The sequence below is a fragment of the Lipophrys pholis genome (assembly GCF_963383615.2).
Source record: "Lipophrys pholis genome assembly, chromosome: 8".
In the NCBI taxonomy this organism is placed as follows: Eukaryota; Metazoa; Chordata; class Actinopteri; order Blenniiformes; family Blenniidae; genus Lipophrys; species Lipophrys pholis.
In genome coordinates, this window is record NC_137630.1 from 6,352,173 (window position 1) to 6,365,734 (window position 13,562).

General features: G+C 40.9%; 1 protein-coding gene across 1 annotated transcript; it reads right to left on the reverse strand.

Moving 5' to 3' along the window:
- Positions 1 to 286: 286 nt before the first annotated feature.
- On the reverse strand, positions 287 to 10,619 carry fam50a (family with sequence similarity 50 member A). Its single transcript, XM_080470215.1, has 13 exons — positions 10,343 to 10,619; positions 9,529 to 9,613; positions 9,200 to 9,299; positions 7,321 to 7,463; positions 6,875 to 6,951; positions 6,691 to 6,757; positions 4,893 to 4,954; positions 4,708 to 4,784; positions 4,176 to 4,230; positions 2,723 to 2,771; positions 2,066 to 2,136; positions 1,512 to 1,622; positions 287 to 489 (listed from the first exon to the last, which is right to left on the reverse strand). Exons 1-13 carry the CDS (start codon positions 10,451 to 10,453, stop codon positions 481 to 483), a joined length of 1,017 nt encoding a protein of 338 aa, XP_080326341.1. The 5' UTR covers positions 10,454 to 10,619; the 3' UTR covers positions 287 to 480.
- Between the last annotated feature and the right edge of the window lie 2,943 nt (positions 10,620 to 13,562).

The following is a 13,562-nucleotide window of genomic DNA, read 5'->3' on the forward strand; positions in this document are numbered from 1 at the left end:
CCTTGGAACCAGCACACCCAGGTTCAATATCCTACTTTCCCTTTTCTTTTCTTTTTTAATCGTCTATTTCCAGAGCACAACCCTTTTCACAGCACCAGCGCCTGTGTGGTCTCATAACGTTGTGGACCCACTTCCCTCTGACATCCACCTGAAGTAAAATCCTGCTCCACCAAGTGTTTATATCTAGAAACACCACTGGCTACAGGCGCCGAGGATGAACGGGTGGAGGTGCAGTGGTGCTGCCCTACGAGTTCCCTGGGGAGGAGAGAGGAGCTCAAACACAACAAACGAGGAGATTCGTATCCCGGGTTACTTTATTGATCCCAGACACGTTGACCAGTTTACGAGACATTAACTATGTACAGTGAGGGGATGGTCATTTACATAACAGGAGGGACCGTGTTAATAACAACTAAAGAGGTCAAATAAAATGGAAATCAACACAATATTTGTGTTGAGAGGCTGGAGACGCTGGCGTTCTCATCGGATCTGCAAAACAAACAAACGTCCAGTTAATCGACAAGAACTGGTCAAACATCTCACGCTGAATTCAAGACGACATCTCTTGTTTTAATATATATATATATATATATATATATCTTGGGGTATCTGTCATGGACTAAAGTGACTGCTGCTGTTCTCTCTGAGGCTGAACTGTTTGGACTTATGGTGCCAAATGACTCTCAGTTGGATTTTAACATTAAAGTCACAAAACTAATCTCTGTGTTCTCCAGAGCTTTGTCTCCTTCAGAGTAAAAGTCGAAGGTGGAGCTCTGAGGCTGAAGCAGATGGTGAAGTTGTGTCTGGGAGTAAATTCTGGCCCAAAGAAGAGCAGCAGCTCTGCAACTCCTCATCCCGCCGGTCCACTCAGAAAACCAGTTGAGGAGGATCAGCATGTGTTGTTAAGCTGTGATGAGTCTGCATGAGGCCGGCGCTCTCAGACAGGAAGTACTTTGTGATTAGTTACTGGCCTGTGATAAATACTACAGTGGTTCTGGTACTCTCATGTCTCTTGACCAGGTTTTGTGTTCAGACCAAAACAAAATGTTTTAGTCTGTTATAGACTCTAACTCAGGTTCAGAAGCAGAAGAGCTGCTGGACTACTGATCATATATATAATAGGTTTTAAATAACTATTGATCATATGTTTTAAATAACTACTGATCATATATATAATAGGTTTTAAATAACTATTGATCATATGTTTTAAATAACTACTGATCATATATATAACAGGTTTTAAATAACTACTGACCATATATACAAGAGGTTTTAAATAACCATTGACCATCGCTTTTGTTCTACTGGTTCTACTATCCCTCGCCGATTGTTTCAGGTACTTTTGGATGAAATGCAGCTCGTGTGAAGAATTATTTATGTGGAAAGAGTACGACTGCATAGAAGGACGTAACGTAAAGTCTTGAACGATTCTGATACCTCCTCCAAATCAACAGAAGGACGTGGAGCTTCAGTTCGCCCACCGGGAGGATTTGGTGGAGAAAAGGACTCACCGTGTATTTGTCCCATTTCTTCTCGGGGTCGTAGGGCTCCCAGCGGCTGGCAGGGAAGATGTGTTTGTTCTTCTCGTACCAACTCCTCAGCACCACTTTACCAGCGTGAGACTTTAGAGGAAAAAAACCACAACAGTGTCAAACGGACTGCAGGCTGTCGGCCACAGGAACACATCTGTACGTGAACTTTAACTCTCGTGTCTAAAATTTCATTTTTAAATCTTTCATTTTATAGTTTGATTGGACAGTTTCTTTACTTTCTCATCCCTCATCCAGTTAAACTTGAAAGAGCTCAGAGGGGGTGCGAGGCGCTGTCACTGCAATGGGGGCAGTTTTGGGGTTCAGTGTCTTGCCCAAGGACACTTCGGCATGTAGGCAGGCAGAGATGAGAATCAAACCTGCAACCTTCCGATTGGGAGACGACCGCTCTACCAACTGAGCTATCTGCAGATTTGTAAATTCAATGCTTAAACCCCGTCTAAAGAGCAGTCTAATGATGATGATTATTCATCATTTCCTCTTTATTCGTCTCATACGTGTTCCACACCGCTCACCTCGTCTTTCTCCACCGTGGCGTCGTTCACCAGTCGGATGTCGTCGTGGACGTCGAAGCTGAACAGCGGCCCTGTGGGAAAGAAAACAAGTCTCTGATCACAAAACGTTTGGTTGATACTGAGATTAAACTGCTGCACGGTTCTGTTGTAATCACACTCTGTGGGAGCAGAGAAGGAGCACTGTTATACAGAGGAAGAAATGCCAAAGCACGGAGACGTCGCTGCAGGAGAAACTAATCAACACTTCAAGGATCTTTAAGTTCAAGTTTCTTCCGCCGACACACAGGATTACATGCTGCAATGAAAAGTGAAGGAAATTAAGATGAAGAGGAAATCCTGTCTGCATCCTGAACGTCGTGTTTCCATCGAGGTTCAGAAGTAAAAACTCTAAAACTGAGAGTCAAATGAGAGCAGCTGATAGAACCAGAGCGGAATGAAGAGCTGCCGTCTCTTAAACCTCCACAAACAACTTCACAGTGCAAAAGTCACGTTTTGTTCACTTCTCATCTTTGGTGCAGCAGCTTTGCCGCTTGTTGGATTAATCATCAGTTCACAAGTGTTTCTTCTAAAGAGTTTAAAAAGGCAGTGAACAGCCTCTCGAACCAGTTCACCACGACTCTCGCACGGAATCGCTGGGGAATGCTGCTGTTTACTCACCAGATTTGCCTCTGGCTTTGGTGACGATGAAATCATAAAAACTGTGATGCTGAAAGACACAAAGAAGGAAAAGAATTCAAACCAAACACACTAATGATCAGAACCATTAAACTCTTTTAGAGTTGTTTACTTTCTACTTTTAATGGATAAATACTCTGTGGTTCTGTGGAGCAGCTTTTCAGCCTGTGGTGCTGGAGGCATCGGGACTTTTCTATTTTTCTCCGTTTGGTATTTCACACTTGTTTTACTGCATCACCATGAGTTAGACACGACCTGTTGGGCTTTCTGGGTCTGTCTGCTGCAGCACTGGGACTTGTGTAAAGAGCAATATGACGATGAAGATAAAGGAAAAAAGAAAACGGAAATACAAATCTGACAGAATTGATGCCACAGAAAATCTCTAAATAAACTTTTGTTCCTGAATCATGTTGAAAATTTGCTTCTTTACAAACATAAAACAATAAATGAAGACAAAACTGCATACATACACCTATATCTCTATATGTACCAGTGTGTACACACAGAAACACACACATAAAGGAATTAACAAAAGTATTCTTACCATCTTATCTGAACATAATCTTCACAAATTAAAGTTGGATGTTTCTAATGTGTGTAGTAGAAGTATTATTCATGTTAATAACTACAACTTCAGAAGCAGGTTTTTATTCGGGGTCTGCGTTCATCCTAGTGGCTCCGTCAGGCGAGATCATGTTAGATACAAATCTTTAATATACTGAATGACTGGTCTGCTTATACTCTGAAAAACATGTTTACATTTAATATACATGTCATCCTTGTCTTGTCCATTCTTTTATCGTTGGTCTGAGTATATTTTTCCAAACCAATGTGAAAGTTCTTTTAGGATTATTAACAAAAGCAGGAGTTTCTGTCAGGAGGTTCAGATGTGCCATGAAATATATAATATATTTTTTTTTATAATTCTTTTGTCAGAAGTCAGATGAAATAGATGAAGAACAAAATGGCGAATATCGGTTGTTTTTCGAAACGGAAAATGGATCTAATAACTCCAGAAGGCCTCAGTTTTGGATTAATCTGGATGGATTACTTGGATTAAACTCTCCAGTGAGACGCTGATATTCCAGGAGAGATCTCAGCCTGGGAAAGAGCAACGATCACACCAAGAGGCTCATCAGAACTGCGACCTCGTATCCACCAATAACCATGAAGGTTCAAAAGTTATTCAATATCTTGTAAATGACGTCTTTTGCTTTCATATACGAAAGCTTCAACCTCATTTGTTTGTGTTGTAAACATGATTCAGATTCTGTCACTGCTGTAATTCTACAACTTAACATTTGTGTTTTACTCATAAAAAAATCCAGCAAAGCAGGAATTTGGCAGCGACACTGCAGCGATAAAGAAGAATCTGACAGGATCTGCTGAAGCGTCTGGACGGGCTGCAGTGAAGCAGTGATGTCACAATACTCACGTGTGGGATTATCAGATCCTCTTTTATATACATGAGCTGCTCCACTCCTGCAGACCTGTGGGGCGAACAGATCAGGGGAGACGCTTTAATCCTTCAGCTCCCCCTGGTGGCTGCACGAAGTACTGTCAAAATACTAGAGGACCAATTATACTGCGTCACAGGCAGATATTGTCAATAAAGATTCAGACAAACCGCCTCCCACTAACATGCTAAAGCAGGGATCTCCAAAATAAAAGCATAAATAAAAATCAATTACAAGCGTTTTCAGTGATCTATCGCCAAGGAAATGTCAAAATTAAAATAGTTCTCAGGTCATACAAACATAAGTTATACTTTCTTTTTTTGTATTTATGATACTTTTATTTTGACAGATACTGTACAACTCATACCGAGGTGTGACTTATAGTCCAGAGAGTGGCTTTATGCCCCAGTGTTTGTCTGAAAGCTTTTTTTTTTGGGGGGGGGGGGTCAAGATAGTAACATGATCTGACACACGTCTTATCTTGAGTTCAAACTTAATGTGTGAACTGACCTGAGCTCACTGAAATCTTTTCTGAGGACCTCTAGGGCTTTCTGTAGGAAGTTCTGGATGGTGTTCCCCTTCTTCATCTGCAGGAAAAACAAACAAAACAGTTATAAGTTTTTGAAGAGGGCAGAATTTATGCATGTAATCAGAAATACATCTTTATCTTGTGGAGGCACTGTGTCACACTTTACCTTGACAGTTTTACGATGTCCAGAACCGTCCCAGTAACTGAAGGTGATCTCGATCTCCTCACCTAAACACAGACGACATTACTGGACTGAAACACTGGCGTCGTTATTTTATACACTGTGGAACTGCATATGGGGCTGTGCTGTGACGTAATAGGAGCAATTATACTGGTGTGACTTTTAACTTTAAAGGTCTCATATTATACACCGGTGTCATTGCTCAAACAACATTGTATTAAAGTGTATTTCCCAAATCCAGCCTTGGTCCTGAATGTCAGCCAGTCTAAAAGTCCCTCTACTGAGAACAGGCTGTTTCTGTGTCTGCCCACGTCTCCTCAAGGCCCGTCTCGGAGAGAAGAGCTTTCTAGTGTTTCAGATTAAGTGGTTTCCCTGTTAACTGGTGACCCTTTAGCGTCCCTTGTTGCTGCTAATGACAGATGTTAAAAACCAGACAGAAATCCGTAGCTGACCTGACGAATGCTGTTCACAATGAAGTTTCCAAGTGTCGTGTCTTTTGTGAGTCTTATTTTAATATATGCTGCTACTAGCAGTGACGATGGACGCTAAAGGAAGTCAGTCACCATTTAACATGGAAACCTGTTAACCCGAAACACCGATACGATGTGCTAATGTTTACAATAAGATTTATCACTATGACTCGTTTTTCAACCAGTTTGAACCAGAATCTGACCCAGAAGTAGAGAATCCTGAAGATGGCGAGTTAAAAATATTGTGTGTCTGAATATGTCACTGAGTTTGGTCGCATGTGTCGTTAAAGTTACTACCAAGTAGCTAACGCTAGCTCCTGCTAATTGTCAGGGGAACTGTTATGATTTTTCATATTGGACTGAATTTATTCAGTATATCAGTGAGGCAGAGCGCCACTACCAGGGTTAATGGTTATTTCCCTTCATGACATCATGAAGGGGGAGAACTCTGAATCGTCTGTATGAGCACACGTTCACCAAAAAGTAAAGCAAGCAAGTGAAGGAGAGGCAAGACTTTCTTCACTTCTGGGACTTAATACACAGCGTATAGCGACACAAATTCCTCTTAGAAAATCATTAGAAAGTGAATTTTGCATAATATGGGACCTTTAGGACACCAATGACAATCACTCACAGCTTTGAAATCTAATTTACAGGAAATGTTAACCTGAGGCGTCGATATAAAAACGATTGTCCATCTAACATGAAGAGAAATAGACTCACTACCTTAACAATATGCTAAAAGGTGCCGTCTGTGACATTTAATCAAAAATCTGAAATTATCCCAACAGTAATCATCAGAATGTGAAGTGAAGAAGCCTAACTTGTCTTATAACACGGTGCAGTGGAATAACTACAGACACTCGACTCATTACAGCCAAGTAAGGTGGTTTTTTCTCCCGTTTTTCCTGAATTTATCTGAATTCAATTTATCAAAATGATTTTTATAATGAATTTTATAGCTTTCATGTTGGGAGTAAAATACATTAAACACAGAAAAATGCACAAAAATAAAACCTAATAAAATAAAGTCTTACAATGCAGAGATTAAAGATAGCGAGGCATATTTTAAAAACAACTTGTTTTGTCCAATTAATCTTCCTTCAAGCAAAGAAGTTAGGAAAGAATCTGTATAAAAAAACAAAATATATAGTGTTTGAAATAATTATAAGCAATTTTATTATATGGTAATCAAATACGAAATATCTTATGTCAATGTATATATAAAACAATTTAATGAAAAACCTAAGAAAATAAGATATTTTAAAACCTTGGGGTCGATCGACATGAGAGCATGAATGTGTTTCACTCACTCTTGATCTTCTCCTGTTTGAGCTCCCACTCCTGCCGGAGCTCCTCCCTCATCCGGTTCTCCTCCTCCTGCGGAGACGCACACGATGTCGACATTCGTATCACAGATGAAACACGACAGCGGTTTGATCCACCGAGGTGAGACCAGGCATCACAAACGAGTGTTCCAGCAGGAACTTGGCTCACCTCGCGGTCTCGATCAGGGAGAAAGCTGGTGTCCACGTCGGGGTTCTTTCCCAGCTTTTTCTTCTTATCTGGAGGATCTGCGGGACCAAAGTCAAACCTCAGTGAGCCGTTTGTTCAGTGAGGTGAAGAAAAAACAAGCTGTGACTTAACAGGTCACATCCAGGAAGATTTCCTGTCGACACACGGCGCTTATGGTTTCTGGAAGCAGCAGCATTTCTTAAGTACTTCATAAAGTGATTTAATTCATGTCAAACAGTAAAACATTCATATGCTTTCCTTTAATTACACTATTTTAATACTGTGTTTTAGTTTCAGTGATTTTAGCTTTTAAGTTGTGAACATTTTGATTCACATGTCAAGACTAGAAATAATGTTTCATTGACATTGTAATGTTAATCGACGTGCAGCACACGTACAACACAGGAATGTGGAAGTTTGTCACTCACAGTCACAGTCCTGCTCTTCTTCCTCTTCCTCCTCCTCCTCCTCCTCCTCCTCCTCGTCCTCATCTTCCGGATTAAAGGACAACCTGGCAATTTTCCTCTTCTGCTCCTCTTTTCTCTTTTTCTCCTTCTGCTTCTCGAGTTTCCTGCAAGGAGAGCAGAGCACAAGCTTGTTTGAACATTTTCACTTCTTCAAATGGCAACAAAGGATGTGTCCTGATTAAATCAATGAATGGTTTGACTAAACCAAGTAACTATTGTTAATATGACCCCACCCCCTTTTTATAAAGTACTTCTTATGTGTAGATGTGCCTTGAGACGACTGTGTGTTATTTGGGGCGAGATAAATAAAACTGAATTAGATTGAATCCTATAGAACAGGTAACTGAAATACGAGGGACGCACAGTATTGGTATCTGCCAATGAACACAAAAACATTAAACATCGGTATGAGACAGTGACGGTCGTATGCCAATTTATTTATCTTCCTGGAGGCAAAACGTGTGATTATGTCATGATCACACCGTGAGCATGCTCGGCCTTTCAGGATTAAAAAAATAAATAAAGACATCATCACATGACGAGTGTCTGGTTCCTGTCCACACGGGTGTTTCTCTGGTATGGAAACACAAACACGCCCCGTCGGAAAAGAAGACTTTCCTTCAACCGCAACACTTTTGTACAGGACAGAGCAGAGCGTAGCGTCTATATACACACTTCCCTAGGAACGGAGCATCGCTGTGCCGCATGCACACGCTCCAGCTCGCACACGCTCCAGCTCGCACACGCTCCAGCTCGCACACGCTCCAGCTCGCGCGGCTCAGAGTGACGCGACGCACCCGAATACCTCGTCGGCTCCTGGAGCTCAAACCAAGATGGCGGCTCGGTTCCAAACTTTCTCTTTTATTAATAAAACAGTTCAGCGAAAAGTTTTTCTGAAAAACTTTGAGGCGAGAAATAATCTGTGCAGCTGCTGAATCGGTCCTGGTTTTGGTTCCACTATGTTAGTTTTGACTTTTTACAAACGTTTCACGATGCGTCGCACCGCCGCTTCCAGCACCTTACTTGGACACAGGTGACAGGATTCTGCTTTCTGGAAGTGAGCCGCTGGGCGACGTGATGCAACGCAGCTGGAAACGTGTCTCACCGTACCCAGCATGCACTGCGGTGCGTTTCACTTAGACAATGAAACGGGAAGCAGGAAATCGACGGATCCTGTGAAACGGGATTTTTGATGCACCGACGCATCTGTTGACTCTGGATGATATCAGTAATATTCTATTTTATTAATATCGTTATATTCAATATAAAATAATTACTAATTTAGCTGTTCATGGATCCTCACCAATTCTATGTTTACAACCTTGTAGAAAAAAAAAATCAAACTAATTAGATAAATAAAAATTGGGTTGTATTTCTGGATGTTCTGTTACATTGAAGAAAAAAAAAGGGCAGAATCTGGTTCGATGTCATTTCACTGAATTAAACTCAACAATTGCTTCCTTGATGAGGAGTTGTTCTGAAAGGCCTGCAAATGTGGTTTACATGTGGCGCTTCATGGTTTTAGTGTACAGGATTTATTTTTAAGATCACAGCACAATTTTCACTTCAATTCAGTGGAAAGTTGTGCTTAAAGGACATTAACTCATAGAAAACAAATGTAAATGCAGTGTATCACAGACAAAAAGTCTATAAATGTTGCTCAAAAATAAAACTAAATCTCTATCAGGCTCTTAAATGTCAAAGATGTGAGTGAACGATGGAGAGTATCCAGAGGAATCTTGGTATACGGATAACTTTTAACTTCTGTAAAGGCCTCATTCAGGAACGGAGGCAAACTGATGTCAAACCAGTTCCTGCGGGACAAAGACGGATCACTCACAGCTGGAGCTCCTTGGACTGCTCCTTTTTGGCCAGCTGCTTCTCGCGCTCCTTCACCAGCGCCTCCTGCTTGGCCTTCATGTCGTTCAGAGTCACCAGACCTAACAGAGGCAGATTCCCCAGAGAATAAATGAATGAGAACTCTCAAAGTGAAATCGCCAGTGCATTCCAGCGTAACGGTCACAATAACTATGATAATAATATAATATGTCACCCCCCACCCCCCCGGAGAGCCTGTCCAGGCTACTGACTTACAGTGGTCCCACCCCTACGCTGTCAGAAAACCCTGGTGTCATTCTGATTTGACATTAAACTCTCAAAGACACTGACCCACGGTGCTGGACTTGAGCTCAGCCTCCACAGCATCGTAGTGAGCCGAGAACTTCTTGTCGATGTTGGCCTTGACCATATTGTCCTGCAGAGGAAAGGGGAAAGGTGAGATCTTCATTTTAAAACTGACGAACTCACAGCTCTATTGTGGCGCTGCAAATGATACAAATTCATACACATTAGTTAGCGCTAGCTGTGAATGTTGTTTTACATTTAATAAACAGTGGGAACTTTTGAGTGAACAAGTCTATTGTAAACAAGAGGATATAAAGAGGCTCAACGCCATTTAACTTTGTGCTTTGATATACATTTCTAATCAAGAATAAAACATGTACAAATGGTTTGCTTCTAAAACATCACAAAGTGCCAGAATTATTCCAGTTGTCTTGATTTTATTTTATGCTGATCCTGCCCTACGGTCAGTAAATGTCAAAAACAGTTATAAGTGTAATTAGTAAACTGTACAATCCCAGTGACTTAATCACGATTAACTGTAAGTTGTCTTTCACGCCAAAAACTCCCTTCTTTTTGTATTTGCAGAGTATAAATACAGAGTAACATGAAAACATAATTTATTCCAGTTTCTTTTAATTGGAAGCTGTATGTCGCACGTGTTGATATCGCGATAACTACACATGCGCGAGATGTCACCAGTTAACTCGGAAGCCACTGGACGCGAAACACCAGAACCACTTTCAATGATACTGGGTGTCTCAAAACGTAGCTTCTGTGGGCAGCGGTCGTGATTTATCCGGGATGTGTAGACTAACATTTGCCAGAAAAACGTTTTAAATCGTTCAGGAACGTTCCACACCTCTGCAATTTTCTGTTTTAGCTGTTCGAGGTGCTCGCGCTCCTTCTCTCTTTTCTTCATGAGCTGCATGGCTCTGCCCGCCTCGCTGGCAGCTCCCTTGTATTGCGCCATGTTGGTTTCTTTCTTCTCTCCGTCCGCTCACAAGAAATCTTTATAACGCAACTGTTGAGGAAATAAACTCGAATCAGAAATATCGTCCAACTTGCTGAGAGTCTGCTCTGGCCTGATCGCAACAAGCCCCCCAGTGCATTCTGGGTAGCTGCGTCATAGGTGTGGTACCTTCAAGGTCCTGAGAAAACCTCGGAATTATGAAACACCGAGAAGACGGTACATGTTTACAACAGAAAAGCTGAAAAAGACTAAATGTTTTTGACACTCAAATGAGCAATAAAACAAGAATCTAAAGTCTTACAAATATACATTTTAGCTATTAATAGATATAACAGGATGTGGCTGATTAACACAAATGATTTTGTCCAAATTATGTGAACAAACATTTTATATTTCTACAAAATTTGAGACAAATCAAGAAAACAACTTTAACACTTTGTTTTGCCGTGCAAACCATTTTTAATTAGTAGAAATGATCCCGAATCTATGATTTGTAAGACTGGGACTTTGGCTAAAATGTGAATGAAAGTCGGATATAAATAAAGCTGCAAGTGGGGTTTGATGAGTCCACGTTACTTGCGGGACTCTGACTGAGAATCTCACCTGAAGAAGCAGCAAAACTGAACATGGATAAACCACTACCCAAGGCAATGTGCTCACACCGGTGATACCTGCCAAACCTAGATATTAGCGTCAGACGCTGATCTCCTTTGACCTTCTCCATGAGGTGCCTCTCCCATCCGATTTGTGTGGGAGATTTTATTTTTATTTCAGTTTTTGGGGGGGGGGGGATTTATTCAGAAATGGTTTGTAATTAAAGGGGACATATCATGCTAAATCCACTTTTTTAGCCCTTAAATGCATTTTGTTGTATATTTAGAGTGTTTAGAAGTACAGAAAAGTTCAAAGTAGTCTCTTCAGGTGCTCCGTTGATATCTTTATATTCTGTTTTGGTCATATTTTGCGATCGGTTTCGATTTTTCTATTCTCTATTACGTTTTTTGAACAATGACGTCACAGTATTCTCAGCGGAACTGCCAAATTAGGACATCGACACTTCGAGCAATCCGCCATTTTTGTTTCTCGCTGCGATTTTGTAGTCCAACCGAAGTTACGAGAGGATAAGTCGAAATGTTCGGTTGTTGGATGTAGTAACCCACAAGCTTCGTTACACCGTCTCCCAGCATCAGAACCTTTTCGAAGTGCCTGGTTGAGTTTTATTTTTCACAGAAATGTACCCACATCTGTGGGTAAGGTCATTTTTGTGTGCGCGAATCACTTTAAGGACGACTGCTTCAACAACCTCCGCCGGTATAAAGAAGGATTTGCCGAAAGACTTGGTCTGATTGAGCGGTCAGTTCCTTCTATCTATGGAGACGACGAACAGAGCACTTCGGTAAGCTGTATATAACGCTAAAAAGTGTGACGATAAGACGTCCCTGTCATTGTTTTGTTAGCATTAGCAGTTGCACCGTCTTCATATGTTAGCGCTGTGTGCTCGTTTTAGATTATAATGTAACTTCTGTGTTAAATAGTCGTTGTAATACAGGCAGTATTGTAGTAGTGGGCATGGATGGAGAAGTTAGTGTAAATATAGTAACACACCATTGCGTTACATCCATATGAAGACGTTGTTCTGCAGGTGCATCATCGTCATTTTCATCTCGCTCCGCCGGGTCCGACTCTGGCTCCAACATGTATGGCTGGATGGACAAATCTTCCGTTGTTGACATTTTGTAAATAATGTGTGAATATAAAGTTTCTGCGCCGCTAGATAATTGTATCTGTTCTATCAAACTACAAAGATGGCCGAACAGGGTGACGTTGAACCGAGTGTCACCTCTGCAACCTGGAGAGGAGGCGGGGTATGAAGAGACCGCCCCAAAACGAGTTGCTCTCAGAAGCACATCAGAAAAGGGGTTGAAAAGGGGCCTGTGGAGCTATAATAAGGAGGAATTCAGACCCAAGAATTGCAGTTTCGCGTTGTATAGACCACAACTGTATGATTTATATGTAAAAAGGAAGGATTTAAAAGCATGATATGTCTCCTTTAACATACCAAAATCTATTCGATTGGCTCTTGAATGACAACAAATCATCCCTGAAGATTTCATCCAATTCCAGCGAATAGTTTTTCGCGAAAAGTTGGTAAAACACATACAACCGTACAAACCAATAAATAAATAAACTAAAACGGACACTCGGTAGAGCGCACACCTTCCCAAATGACACATTTGTTTGCAGAATCAAGTTAGCTTCGCATCGCCATTTTTCCACAGTTATTTGGGATTCATTCGGAAATAGTTAGCTGTTAACGTCCCGAAATCTAATCGATTGGTCCTTGAATGATTACAAATCATCCCTTAAGAGTTCATGCAATTCAGGTTAATAGTTTTGTATGGTAAAGTACATACATACAAATAAATGAATTAATAAATACACACATGCGAACGCATAACCTTCTAAGCCTAACTTTTGTTGACAAAGGTAACGTAGTCTCTGGCTGAAAGCACAGCGAACCTGGAGTGGTTCTAATTTTTTTTTTGAAACTTTATTTTTATTTAATTTTTTCACAGGAATTAACAAGGTACAGAACCACTCTGTAAAGTCAAAACAGTTATGCATTTATACATCACAGTTATATTTCAATTATATATCACAGATAAAAACTACTGAACAACAACAGTAACATTGGGGGGGGGGGGGGGGGGGGATCATGTGCATCACGAGTTACATCTGTATATTTCACAACATTCACAGGGAATAAAGTGTTCCAAGTTTAGGTTTAGTTGTCACCCCTATGCGTGAGAAACGTTTCCCATGGTGCCCAGAGAGCCTCACATATGTCCCTCTTCAGCCTTAAACTGTAGGTCATCTGTTCCATATGCTGTATATTTTTAACTATTTCTATCCACTGATTAAGGGTGGCTGGTTCCTTACAAAGCCAACGCCTTCTTATTGCCTTTTTGCTTGCAGCCATAAAAATCTGCAAAATGTATCTGACCTTTCTGGGTATTTCCAAATCTACCTTTCCCAGGTAGAAAGTCATAAAGGTCAATTCAAAATTGTTCCCCACAAAATGTGTAACTGTATTATGGATGTCAGGAGT